The 13,955-nt window shown below is 35.7% G+C and overlaps 1 protein-coding gene across 1 annotated transcript; it reads left to right on the forward strand.

The window, feature by feature from the left end:
• The first annotated feature begins 84 nt into the window (after window positions 1-84).
• On the forward strand, window positions 85-2,111 carry LOC119979883 (dnaJ homolog subfamily B member 13-like). The gene is made up of 3 exons (XM_038822504.1): window positions 85-294; window positions 401-789; window positions 1,332-2,111. The coding sequence occupies exons 1-3, from the start codon at window positions 85-87 to the stop codon at window positions 1,777-1,779; spliced, it is 1,047 nt and encodes a 348-aa protein (XP_038678432.1). The 3' UTR covers window positions 1,780-2,111.
• Window positions 2,112-13,955: the final 11,844 nt, after the last annotated feature.

A 13,955-nucleotide genomic window follows, 5' to 3' on the forward strand; every position in this document is an offset into this window, starting at 1 on the left:
GAAACGCCTCATATTTGGTTAACCTTTCCAATTTCCATGGTCAATAATCATTTCCTCCTCTCTCTCTCTCTCTCTGTGTCATTCATGGTAGATCATCGTCACATCCTTGACATACCAACGGGTGGTACCTTCAACATTTCAGAACAAAGAAACGGGAAAAATATTCCCACCATTGGAGGCCTATTCAAGCTTTACGTTTCACTATTCACAGGATGGTGTCACGACAAGAAGAGACCATCCCCAACCAAAGCTAACACACAGCACAACATTGAAGCCATTGACATATCTGACGAGGTATATACATACATTGTCCATATATATATATATATATTCAAGTGTACAATGTATGTCAAATAATTCTATTATGCATGCATAAATATTATTTTGTGATTATGTTCAGGATCTCGACACACAACAGGAGGACAACATGAATGGAGTCCACAGCTTTAGATACAATAATCCTGATGGAAGCAAGCACAAAAGCATGGATAATTGCTTTCCATCCATACCTTCACCTCTATCAAGATGTGGGAGCCGAAGGAGTCCTACACCGACACCATCATCATTTAGAAGTTTGAGCCGGAGAAGCACCAATTCCAATGGCTTCCCTCCCTCCCTCTCGAGAAACGCCAGCCGGAGGAGCACCACTCCTATCATGTTTTCGAACTCAACTGGCCGGATGCTGAAACCTCCACCCATCGAAAGAAAACTTGAGTGCACCCTTGAAGAGTTGTGCTTTGGATGCATGAAGAAGATCAAGATTACAAGAGATGTGCTTACTAACACGGGGTTTGCTCCTAATTTCCATTATAGGCATATTTTTCTATTAAATTACTCAATATAATGTAGACACTTTTTGCCGAAACTAGCTTCTGTGGGGATTGTTAACGTGCACCAACAATTAAAGATAGATAGAGAATTACGTTGTTCGACAATGTGTCTTAGTTTAGGAGAACAAAGAAGTTTTGGTTGAGATGGTGAAGTTTACTGTGGTAACTCCTTGAAAATACAGGAGGTCGCAAGTTCAACTGCCACGCCCAGCAGTTTCAGCGTTATTTCCCGAATGGGCTTCGGTCCGGTCATACCCGTCGTCGATGTGGAGCAAGCTTCCAAATTTAGAGCCGACTTAGCTGTCTGGTAGGCATGTTGGGTTGGAGAATTCTCGGTTACCAAAAAAGAAGTCTTAGTTTAGGAGAAAAAACAAATGATTTTTACTCTCAGTCAGAAAATAGGGTTACATATTATAATTATATGTAGGGCACTAATATAGACAACTTATAACAAGCTTTGTGCAATAAAGCCCTAATTTTAGTTTTTTATTATTTTGGCAGGGAAGTGATTCAAGAAGAGGAGTTGCTAACAATAAAAGTGAAGCCAGGATGGAAAAAAGGGACAAAGATTACTTTTGAAGGTATGGGAAATGAGAGGCCTGGTTCACTCCCAGCAGATGTAATCTTCATAATTGGCGAAAAACGACACCATTTATTCAGAAGGGAAGGGGATGATTTGGAGGTTGTAGTGAGAATCCCTCTAATTAAGGCCCTCGCCGGTTGTGACATCTCGATCCCTCTCCTTGGCGGCGAGAAAATGAGCTTGAAAATCGACGATATCATCCACCCAGGCTACCTAAAGATCATTGAAGGTGAAGGCATGCCATGTCCGAAAGAGCAAAGAAAGCGTGGAGACCTGAAAGTTGTATTCTTGGTTGATTTTCCAACAACATTGACAGACCAACAGCGTTCAGATGTTGTTAGTATTCTGCAGGATTCTGTTGAATAACAAGTCTGGTTGGGTTTTTTTTTTTTTTTTTTTTTTTTTTTTTTTTTTTTTTTTTTTCCTTTGTATTGGGTAGGAATCAGACACTAGATTTTGTTTTGTTTGAAAGCTCTTAAGTTTAGGAATTATTATCATCTGATTTATGAACAATTAAAATCCGACTATTCACTAAAAAATATCAATGCAACTCATCATATATAGGGTGCGTTTGGTAAAGAGTATGACTGATAGAGTATACGTTAGAGTATACTCTATAGATATATGTTAGAGTATACGTTAGGGAACGTGCCGATGAAGTGTTTGGTGAAACTATAAAATACACTCATTAGAGCTAGAGTATGTAATGTAAAATTACCTATAAGGACATCAAATTATTTAACAAAATATATTGAGATATAATGGCGCCAAACCAAAAAAACACAAATGAACTGACCACAATGCAAGGAACCATAACAAGGGAAATTAGCCACACTTATCGAAAATGGAAATCAAACAAAAAGGACAAATTCCAACTATAATGTTAAAGCCCAAAAATGAGACGTATATTGGGCCAAGACAGAAATTGGGCTGGCCCCCCTGCGAATGTGGGAGTTGACTAGGTCACTAGGAGATAAAAAAGCAGAGGAGAATAAGGGAAGGGGGCGGGCCGGCTGGTGTTGCTCCACTATTTGCAACCTGGGTTTGGAAAGGCAAAGATCATCTTCTCATTTTGAGCAAGTAAATGAAATACTTTCTAATTTTATTTGTTTCTCTTCTTCTCTCTATCATCTTCTTCTCCATGCTTCGCAAATAATCAAGCAAGTCCAAGTTATTTCAAAGAAGCAATATCACTTTGGTTTTGAATTGAGAAAACTATAACCTGTGGATGAGGGTTACCATAAGGCAATAATTCAAGTGGTGCCTCGGATGAGTGGAGGACTGGGAGATGATCAAGAGACGCATGAGGGGTAGAGAGGTAAACTATGCATAGCGGATTACAATACTCTCAAATTAGGACATGTAAATTTTCAATGAAAACGACAACGTATACGTTACCGTTTTCTACTCGTTTGGTTGAAGGGTGTTGTTGAGCGTGTGCCGCTAGCGGTATTGTTAGACACACGCTCAACCAAACGCAATCTTTCACTGAAACAAAAGAATATATGCACACATTTGTTAGTATTTAACTGAGAAATCTATGCACACATTTGTGCACCCCGATATATGCAAGTGGACTAACATTCACTTTCGACATTTATTTATGTTGGGAAACATGTTCGATCTGTTGGACCTATGGTCCTATATGTCTAATTTTGATGATATTAAATCATTTATAAATGATAATGAAACATTAAAGCAATATTTGATTTATATGAATTGAATTTAAATGACTATATATTTTTGAGATAGTGCTGGAAATTAAGTTTTGAAAACAAACATACATGAACTAAGTTAGAGCATTAATTTTCCAATTATCATATCTTAACCAACTTAGGTCGAAATGACTTGAAACTTGAACCACATGCACATGAAGGCTTAATATATGTTCTAGGACTATAATCATGAGAAATTAAGTGCATCACATATATATTTGGTCATATGCTTAAATTCCGCCAAAACTAGGTTTTACCTAATTTTGTGCATATGTGTTCTTTGTGAACGTGGTGAACCAAATGAACTCCGATTTAAATGAAATTTCGTGTGCATCTTAGTTTCATCACTATGAACATATTTGATTTAGTAAAGTTCAAGAGAAAAGGTCATTTACACTGAGTTTTCAAAATGACTTTGAATTTACACTTAGAATTTATCGGTTTTACTATTAGTGATCTAATTGCTTGGTTGAGTGACCAAACGATTTCCGATTGTTATGAAATTTTACATGGACATTCTAATACATATAAAATGATTTATCATGCAGTAATATGAATTTTTTGGGTTGTTTTTCTAATATAATTAACCTATGCGCTCTATATGAAGCTCTTTGAGCTTACATGCAATTGGGGAGTTCTACCTCCTATTTCCTTGTAGGTTAATCATCATTGTGGTCTCATATGGCTCAGAATTCAGTATGTTCAAGAGTGGTCGAAGTCCAGTTTCTAAGAATGAGCTTGGAGCTCTAGGAAACTATGAAAAATCCTATATTTGCCAACTTTCCACTAAGGCACTTAATCAAGTTGAATGAATCAAACATTGAGGCTATTGGTTGTGGTCTTCATGGAGACACAACTCTTTTCAAACATGTGGGACAAACCTTGTCCTCTCTATCATTAGTGATATATTCTTGTTTGACATTTTCACTCAAGACATGTGCTACCAAGAAAGTTAGGTTGGTGCAATCAAACAAGATCCTTGACATTTTCACTCAAGACATGTGCTACCAAGAAAGTTAGGTTGGTGCAATCAAACAAGATCCTTGACTAAGAGATCACTTTTGAAGTCTTTGATTCAAAATGAAGGGACAAGATGGCATAGTAATCTACATCCATGGCTGAGAATTAAAGAGAGTTTGAATGGTCAAGATTTGAAGACATACATTGATCAAATGGTTGTGCATAAGACAACTTTCTTGCTTGCAATTTTTGACTTAAAAAAAGGAGCATGTGCAACGTCTATATGCTCTATGGTGGAGATTTGTTTGCTCAAATCATCAATGACCAAGATTAGGAGCTGCAATGGATGGTAGAGATCAACTCTTGAAGTTTGATCCAATGGCTGCAAGCATAGGAGAGAATTGCCTTTAAAAGAGGATCTTCCCTTTCATACAACTTGGAGAAGCATTTACAATCAAGAGAGAACTTTGTTCAAAGCTTTCAAGCATTCAAGCATCCATTGTCTACTAAAATCCCAGCTTCTTCTTGAGCCACTACTCAAGGCCTTCTCACCATTTTGCTGCTGCAAAGAGAGGGTGCTTTCACTTAAGCTCAAGGTGTTATTTCTCCCAAAATCACCTCACCTTACCTACTTGAAAATCCTACCCGTGAGTGTGTGATTGTTGTTATTGAAAGTTCTTCACTTAAATAGCTTAGTGCTAGTTGTGAGAACCTTGGCTAAAAAACCCATTGAGAAAGTCCCTTTGTTAGGGCATATTACAAACATTGAAGTTTGAGGGAGTTCTTAGAAACCCTTGGTTGTAAAGTTTGAAGATTGTCTTGAAATCTTCAGTTTTAAGGGTGACCTAAAAACCTTTGTGAGTTTTGTGGAGCTCTTGAGAAAACCACATCCTTAGTGGAGGTTGAAAATCCTAGGTTGGTGAACCTAGGTAGTAGACGTAGGAGAAGGGTCTCCGAACTACTATAAATCGTTGTGTCAATTTTTGTTCATTGCATTGTTTGCATGTTGATTGACTAAGTGTTTAATTGTTTCCTAAACTATTTTGGTCATTGCAAGACCATGCATTAAAACTGATTTTCTGCCCTTGTGTGTTGATAATTTGCTTGAGGTTGATAATTGCATTAGTGGAGGTTTCTTTGTTAATTGTCATTAATTTGTTTAAATTGAAAAAGGGATTCCAATTGGAATTTGGGGACACAATTCACCCCCCCTCTTGTGTTAAACTCGATCCGTCAATTGGTATCGGAGCAGGTTAGCTAAAACTAGGAGTTATATCCTATTTGGCATATTTATGGCAAATATAAATTATTATGGTGAGGCCGAAGGCCTATCCATGAATAGACCACCATTTTTCAATGGCTTGCAATACGGTTTTTGGAAAAATAGGATGAAATTTTTTATAAATTCCATTGATTATGATTTGTGGGAAGTTGTAGAGAATGGTCCTTATGTTCCTAGGAAACTTTTGGGTGATGAGATGGTAGATAAGGAAAAGAGTGAGTTTACTAAGGAAGATAAGAGATTACTTAGCCTAAATAATAAGGCAATCAACACTTTGCACATTGCACTTATTAGGAGTGAATTTGATTACATAGCTCAATGTAAGAGTGCAAAGGAGATTTGGGATATGTTAGAGTTGAAGCATGAAGGAACAAGTCAAGTGAAGGACTCTAAGATAAACATGCTAGTCACCGAGTTTGAGACCTTTAGAATGAAGAAGGGTGAGAGCATTAGGGAGATGTTTTCTAGACTTACTTGCATATGTAATGAATTAGAAGCTTTGAACAAACCATATGAGGAAGTTGATAAGGTCCAAAAGATACTTAGGAGTTTACCTAGGATTTGGAAAGATAAGGTAGTAGCCATTAAAGAGGCTAAAGATCTTAGGAAGCTTAAGATAGAGGAATTAATAGGAAGTCTAATGACACATGAGTTGGAGATGTCAAGATTAGATGAGGAAGATGCACCACCTAAGAAAAATGGCTTAGCTCTTAGGATCAATAGTGACACTAGTTCGGATTCTAGTGATGATGATAGTGAAATAGGGGCAGCCCTATTAGCTAAGCATTTCAAGAAGTTCTTGAAGATGAACAAACGTGGAGGATTCAAGAATAGAAAGGCTTTTAAAGAAAAGAGAGAGGAGAAAGAGAAAGAAAAGAGTACTTGCTTTAAGTGTGGCAAAGTAGGTCACTTTATGGCCGATTGCCCTAAGCTTCAAAAGAATAAGCATAAGGAATATAGAGAGAAAGAGAAGAAGAAGGACAAAGGGAAGAAGGAGAAGAAGGCATTCAAGGCCACTTGGGATGATTCTTCATCATCATCTTCAAGTGATAGTGAAGAGGAACTCCAAGCCAACTTGTGTCTCATGGCAAATGAGGAAGAGGAAGTGTCCTCATCAAATTCGGATGAGATGGTAACATCTTCTAAATCTTCTTATGATGAGCTCTCTTGTGTTTATGATGAACTTTATATTGCTTATGAGAAATTGATGCATAAACACAAGCATGCTAAGAAAGAAGTTAGTAGACTTTCTAAAGTAGAAAAAATGCATCTACATGAGTGTTGTGATTTGAAATCTAAATATGATGATGTATGTTTTTCACTTGATGCATTAGTTCAAGAAAATGAGGATTTAAAAAATCAATTGAAAACATGTGTTAATTCTAGTAACATTGCATCATCTAGCAATTCACATGACTTAGATGCTTTGCATGGTAGGATTCATGAGCTAGAAGGTAAGTTGGATACATGGGATGATCATGAGTGCATTATTATGCCTAACTCTTCTTCTCTACAAAAAGAGCTTGATATGGCCAATGAGAAATACAATATGCTTGAAAAACAATTTTCAAAATTTTCTATGAGTTCTTCTAAATTGGATGAACTTCTTGCATCTCAAAGACATTATCTTGACAAGAGTGGATTAGGATATGATCCTATGAAACTTAAGGACACCCTAGAGGCTAAGGAGGCCACGGTCAATGTGAACAAAAATAGTACCTACCCCAAGGGTAAGGCTAATGTTCCTAAGGGAACTACACCTAGGAAGAGAAAAGTTTATGTGAAGAAGGTTTGGGTGCCTAAAGGGTTGAATGACTTTGAAAAGAAAGCATATGTGATGAGAACTTTCAAAATTGATGCATATGCCTTTATTGCTACTAACCCCAAAGGATCCAAAGTTTGGATACCTAAGGTATATTAAACATGTGTTTATCTAGGTGTGCTTAAAATCCAAATCCGAATCATGCAAATGGTATTTGGATAGTGGTTGTTCTAGACACATGACGGGAGATGCTTCATTATTCACATCCTTTGAAGCAAAGAAGAATGGAGGATTTGTGACCTTTGGAGACAAGGTCAAAGGTAAGATCCTAGGCTTGGGATCCATAGGTAACTCTTCTTTCTCCCTTAGTGAAGTAAGATTGGTTGAAAATTTATCTTTTAATTTATTGAGTGTTAGTCATTTAGCCGATAAAGGCTTTGATATTCTTTTCAAAAATGATAAATGTTATGTGTTTGATGTTTATGGTAATGTTGTGAAATTAGGAAGTAGAAGTGGTGATATGTATGTAATGCATTTTGATGCTATGAAAAATTCTAAAATATCTTGCTTGCTTGCTAAGAATGATGATGCTTTGCATTGGCATAGAAGATTAGGTCATATCGGAATGTCTACATTGAAAAAGTTGTGTGCCAATGAACTTATTAGAGGATTGCCTAAGTTAAATTTCAATGTTGAACATGTTTGTGATGTTTGTGTTAGGGGTAAACAAACTAAAGAGTCTTTTAAGCCTAAACTTGATATTAGTACTTCTAGGCCTCTAGAATTGTTACATATGGATTTATTTGGTCCTAGTAGAGTTAGGAGTCTAGGTGGAAAATACTATGCATTTGTTATTGTGGATGATTATACTAGATTTACATGATGTTTGTTTCTTGTGCATAAAAGTGATGCATTGCATGCTTTTGAAAACTTACTTAGGAGATTGCAAAATGAGCATAACTTAAAAGTTTCAAAAATTAGAAGTGACCATGGAGGTGAATTTGAAAATGCTAATTTTGATTCTTTGTGTGCTTCTTTTGGTATTAAACATGAGTTTAGTGCTCCTAGGACACCTCAACAAAATGGGGTTGTAGAAAGGAAGAATAGAACCTTACAAGAACTAGGAAGAACCATGCTTCTAGAATATAATCTTCCTAAATATTTTTGGGCCGAAGCTACTAGTAATGCATGTTATGTGAGTAATAGACTTAGCATTAGAAAAGGATTAAAGAAAACTCCTTATGAACTCTTGTATGGCAAGAAACCTAAAGTAGATTACTTTAAGGTTTTTGGTGCTAAATGTTTTATTTTAAATACCAAAGACAATTTGGATAAATTTGATGCAAAGAGTGACATTGGAATATTTTTAGGATATTCATCATCATCTAAAGCATATAGAGTATTTAACTCTAGAACTAAAATTGTGGAAGAAAGTGTAAATGTTAAATTCGATGATATGACCACACTTGCTCCAAATGTGCGTGTAGAAAATAAATTTTCAGGTTTGGAACATCCTTTGAAGCACAAAAATGAAGGTACACATGGAGTACAATTGCTAGAAGAAGATGAAGATGATGTCCCTTTGGTGGAGAACTTAAGGGAGATGAATATCTCAAATGAAGAAACACCACCAAATGAAGAAAGTGAAGGTGAACCCGAGGGAAATGAAGAACCAAAAGAAGCTGAAAATGCTATGGAACAACCGGGTGTTCACAAATACAAGGTGATGAAGTCTCATCCAAAAGAACTAATTATTGGAGACTTGCATCAAGGAAGGCAACTAAGAGCCAAAAGGGACTCTACGGTTAATTCTAATCCTTTAAACTCTTTTGCCATGCTTTCTTTAGTAGAGCCTAAAAATGTACGTGATGCTTTGCATGATGATGATTGGGTGTATGCCATGCAAGAGGAGTTAGAACAATTTGAGAGAAGTAAGGTTTGGACTCTTTGTCCTAAACCTAAAGACCACACCATTATAGGAACAAAATGGGTCTATAGGAATAAGATGGATGAAAATGGTAATGTAACTAGGAACAAAGCTAGATTAGTGGCCCAAGGATATTGCCAAGAAGAGGGCATTGACTTTGATGAAACCTTTGCACCGGTTGCAAGGTTAGAGGCTATTAGATTATTGCTTGCATTTGCATGTTACAAAAATATCAAACTTTTTCAAATGGATGTGAAAAGTGCATTTTTAAATGGTGTGATAAATGAGGAAGTTTATGTTAAACAACCTCCCGGATTTGAAAGTAAGAAATTTCCAAACCATGTTTACAAACTAGACAAGGCTTTATATGGTTTAAAACAAGCTCCTAGAGCTTGGTATGAAAGATTGTCTAAGTTCTTGCTTGAAAATGGTTTTCAATGTGGTAGTATTGATGATACTTTGTTTATTAAATACAAAGGTCTTGATATGCTAATTGTGCAAATATATGTTGATGATATTGTGTTTGGTGCTACATTAGAATCTATGTGTGAAGATTTTGCATTATGCATGAAGAATGAATTTGAAATGAGTATGATGGGTGAGTTGACTTACTTTCTAGGTTTACAAATTAAACAAACCCCACTTGGCACTCACATTAGTCAAACTAAGTATACAAATGAGATATTAAAAAGGTTTGGCATGGATATTTCTAAAGGTTCATCTACACCTATGGGAGTGGGAACCAAATTAGAACCCGACCTAGATGGTAATGATGTTGACCAAAAGAGATATAGGTCAATGATTGGTAGTTTACTTTACTTGACCGCATCTAGGCCCGATATTATGTTTAGTGTTTGCATGTGTGCAAGATTTCAATCTAATCCTAAGCAAACACATCTCATGGCCATAAAGAAGATTCTTAGGTACTTAAAAGACACACCTTCCCTAGGGTTGTGGTATGATAAGAAATCTTCATTTGACTTGCATTCATTTGTAGATGCCGACTTTGCGGGTTGCAAAATAAATAGGAAAAGTACTAGTGGTACTTGTCAATACCTAGGAAATATGCTCATATCTTGGTTCTCCAAGAAGCAAACATGTGTTGCTTTGAGCACTACCGAAGCCGAATATATGGCTATTGGTAGTTGTACTTGCCAATTGCTTTGGATTAAACAACAAATGCTTGATTTTAATATGGAATTTTCAAACATTCCAATTCTTTGTGATAACATAAGTGCCATACATTTGTCTAAGAATCCTAGATATCATGGTAAAGCTAAGCATATAGACATTAGACATCATTTCATTAGAGATCATGTTGCTAAAAAGAACATTGTGCTTGAACATGTAGAAGGGGAACATAATATTGCCGATTTGTTCACTAAACCTTTAGCTAAGGATAGATTCATAAAACTAAGAAATGCATTGGGTTTGTGTGAAGCACCTTGAGAGCATATTTCTTGAATGCATATCCTTGTTTGATTGATATCCCAAGATTGAACTTGAATGCTTATTATATTTTCTTGGTGATATGTGCTTATAAGCTAAATGTACAAATTGGTATGCATGATTGAAGGGGGAGTAACCTAGTGTCATTAGGAGGCCATGGGTCACTTAGTGTGATAGGCTCCAAATTAGGTCACTTAGGTTCTATTAGTTCAATTGGTGTGTTGCCATGACTATTTGTTGATAAGAACTAGTTTTGATATTATTTGAAGTATGTTTATGGTCTTAAATCACTTTTGTGATAAAATCTCAAAAATGCTTATAAATCTTTTACAAAACTTGCATCAACCCCTTAGTTCTCCACTTTTTGAATTATTACAAAAAGGGGGAGAGACATGATGATAAATTGCATTAAAATCATTTGCCAAAATGCATATATAGGCATAACTTAAGGGGGGTGTATATGCCATGATTGGGAGAGAATAGATGTTAAAGTAAGGGGGAGCTAAGCTTACTCAACTAAAGTTGTATATGAGTTTCAAAATTGTTTTAAATTGATATCATTAAACTTTTTAATGCACTTTGAATTGATATTAAATTCAATTACAATCAAATAGACATTTATATCATGCATGTTTTGTAATCATCAAAAAGGGGGAGATTGTTGGACCTATGGTCCTATATGTCTAATTTTGATGATATTAAATCATTTATAAATGATAATGAAACATTAAAGCAATATTTGATTTATATGAATTGAATTTAAATGACTATATATTTTTGAGATAGTGCTGGAAATTAAGTTTTGAAAACAAACATACATGAACTAAGTTAGAGCATTAATTTTCCAATTATCATATCTTAACCAACTTAGGTCGAAATGACTTGAAACTTGAACCACATGCACATGAAGGCTTAATATATGTTCTAGGACTATAATCATGAGAAATTAAGTGCATCACATATATATTTGGTCATATGCTTAAATTCCGCCAAAACTAGGTTTTACCTAATTTTGTGCATATGTGTTCTTTGTGAACGTGGTGAACCAAATGAACTCCGATTTAAATGAAATTTCGTGTGCATCTTAGTTTCATCACTATGAACATATTTGATTTAGTAAAGTTCAAGAGAAAAGGTCATTTACACTGAGTTTTCAAAATGACTTTGAATTTACACTTAGAATTTATCGGTTTTACTATTAGTGATCTAATTGCTTGGTTGAGTGACCAAACGATTTCCGATTGTTATGAAATTTTACATGGACATTCTAATACATATAAAATGATTTATCATGCAGTAATATGAATTTTTTGGGTTGTTTTTCTAATATAATTAACCTATGCGCTCTATATGAAGCTCTTTGAGCTTACATGCAATTGGGGAGTTCTACCTCCTATTTCCTTGTAGGTTAATCATCATTGTGGTCTCATATGGCTCAGAATTCAGTATGTTCAAGAGTGGTCGAAGTCCAGTTTCTAAGAATGAGCTTGGAGCTCTAGGAAACTATGAAAAATCCTATATTTGCCAACTTTCCACTAAGGCACTTAATCAAGTTGAATGAATCAAACATTGAGGCTATTGGTTGTGGTCTTCATGGAGACACAACTCTTTTCAAACATGTGGGACAAACCTTGTCCTCTCTATCATTAGTGATATATTCTTGTTTGACATTTTCACTCAAGACATGTGCTACCAAGAAAGTTAGGTTGGTGCAATCAAACAAGATCCTTGACATTTTCACTCAAGACATGTGCTACCAAGAAAGTTAGGTTGGTGCAATCAAACAAGATCCTTGACTAAGAGATCACTTTTGAAGTCTTTGATTCAAAATGAAGGGACAAGATGGCATAGTAATCTACATCCATGGCTGAGAATTAAAGAGAGTTTGAATGGTCAAGATTTGAAGACATACATTGATCAAATGGTTGTGCATAAGACAACTTTCTTGCTTGCAATTTTTGACTTAAAAAAAGGAGCATGTGCAACGTCTATATGCTCTATGGTGGAGATTTGTTTGCTCAAATCATCAATGACCAAGATTAGGAGCTGCAATGGATGGTAGAGATCAACTCTTGAAGTTTGATCCAATGGCTGCAAGCATAGGAGAGAATTGCCTTTAAAAGAGGATCTTCCCTTTCATACAACTTGGAGAAGCATTTACAATCAAGAGAGAACTTTGTTCAAAGCTTTCAAGCATTCAAGCATCCATTGTCTACTAAAATCCCAGCTTCTTCTTGAGCCACTACTCAAGGCCTTCTCACCATTTTGCTGCTGCAAAGAGAGGGTGCTTTCACTTAAGCTCAAGGTGTTATTTCTCCCAAAATCACCTCACCTTACCTACTTGAAAATCCTACCCGTGAGTGTGTGATTGTTGTTATTGAAAGTTCTTCACTTAAATAGCTTAGTGCTAGTTGTGAGAACCTTGGCTAAAAAACCCATTGAGAAAGTCCCTTTGTTAGGGCATATTACAAACATTGAAGTTTGAGGGAGTTCTTAGAAACCCTTGGTTGTAAAGTTTGAAGATTGTCTTGAAATCTTCAGTTTTAAGGGTGACCTAAAAACCCTTGTGAGTTTTGTGGAGCTCTTGAGAAAACCACATCCTTAGTGGAGGTTGAAAATCCTAGGTTGGTGAACCTAGGTAGTAGACGTAGGAGAAGGGTCTCCGAACTACTATAAATCGTTGTGTCAATTTTTGTTCATTGCATTGTTTGCATGTTGATTGACTAAGTGTTTAATTGTTTCCTAAACTATTTTGGTCATTGCAAGACCATGCATTAAAACTGATTTTCTGCCCTTGTGTGTTGATAATTTGCTTGAGGTTGATAATTGCATTAGTGGAGGTTTCTTTGTTAATTGTCATTAATTTGTTTAAATTGAAAAAGGGATTCCAATTGGAATTTGGGGACACAATTCACCCCCCCTCTTGTGTTAAACTCGATCCGTCACGATCCTCTTTAATAGAAATATCACATGACAAAAGAGAAATAGAAAGCTGCAACAATCGCAACACAAGTAATTTACGTGAGAAAAACACCAAAATCGGAGAAGAAAATCACGGTTGTCAAAAGACAACAAAGAGAAAATTTTACTATGTAGGAAACTTGTATAATCACATACTGACAATTTTCTTTCACCAAGAAATCTATGCAAAACTCAATAGATACACCACAAAATTTTCCCTCTTTTCTCTCTCTCAATGCTTATCGCACCCAACCCTTTTGTTTCTCTACAAAAAAAAAAAAAAAAAAACACTAATAAATCACTAGTATTTATAATAGAAGAAAAACTTAGAGTTTAATTCTACCTAGAAGTCCCTCCTAAAAATGTTTTCGGTTACAAATATGATTGCAATCACGTTCCTAATTATAGAACAACTTGAAAAACGAGTTCCATTAAAATTAGGACTATTTCGTAGCACAAAAAACTCCTTTATGAACTGCACTGTTC

This window comes from Tripterygium wilfordii, chromosome 15 (assembly GCF_013401445.1).
Source record: "Tripterygium wilfordii isolate XIE 37 chromosome 15, ASM1340144v1, whole genome shotgun sequence".
Classification (NCBI taxonomy): domain Eukaryota; kingdom Viridiplantae; phylum Streptophyta; class Magnoliopsida; order Celastrales; family Celastraceae; genus Tripterygium; species Tripterygium wilfordii.

What these genes read in the sequence shown, in the direction of transcription:
- LOC119979883 (XM_038822504.1), top strand. Translation starts at nt 85, where the DNA reads ATGGTAGATCATCGTCACATCCTTGACATACCAACGGGTGGTACCTTC. An exon ending in CCATTGACATATCTGACGAG is followed by an intron (nt 295 to 400) that starts GTATATACATAC and finishes GATTATGTTCAG; the next exon opens with GATCTCGACACACAACAGGA. An exon ending in GATGTGCTTACTAACACGGG is followed by an intron (nt 790 to 1,331) that starts GTTTGCTCCTAA and finishes TTATTTTGGCAG; the next exon opens with GGAAGTGATTCAAGAAGAGG.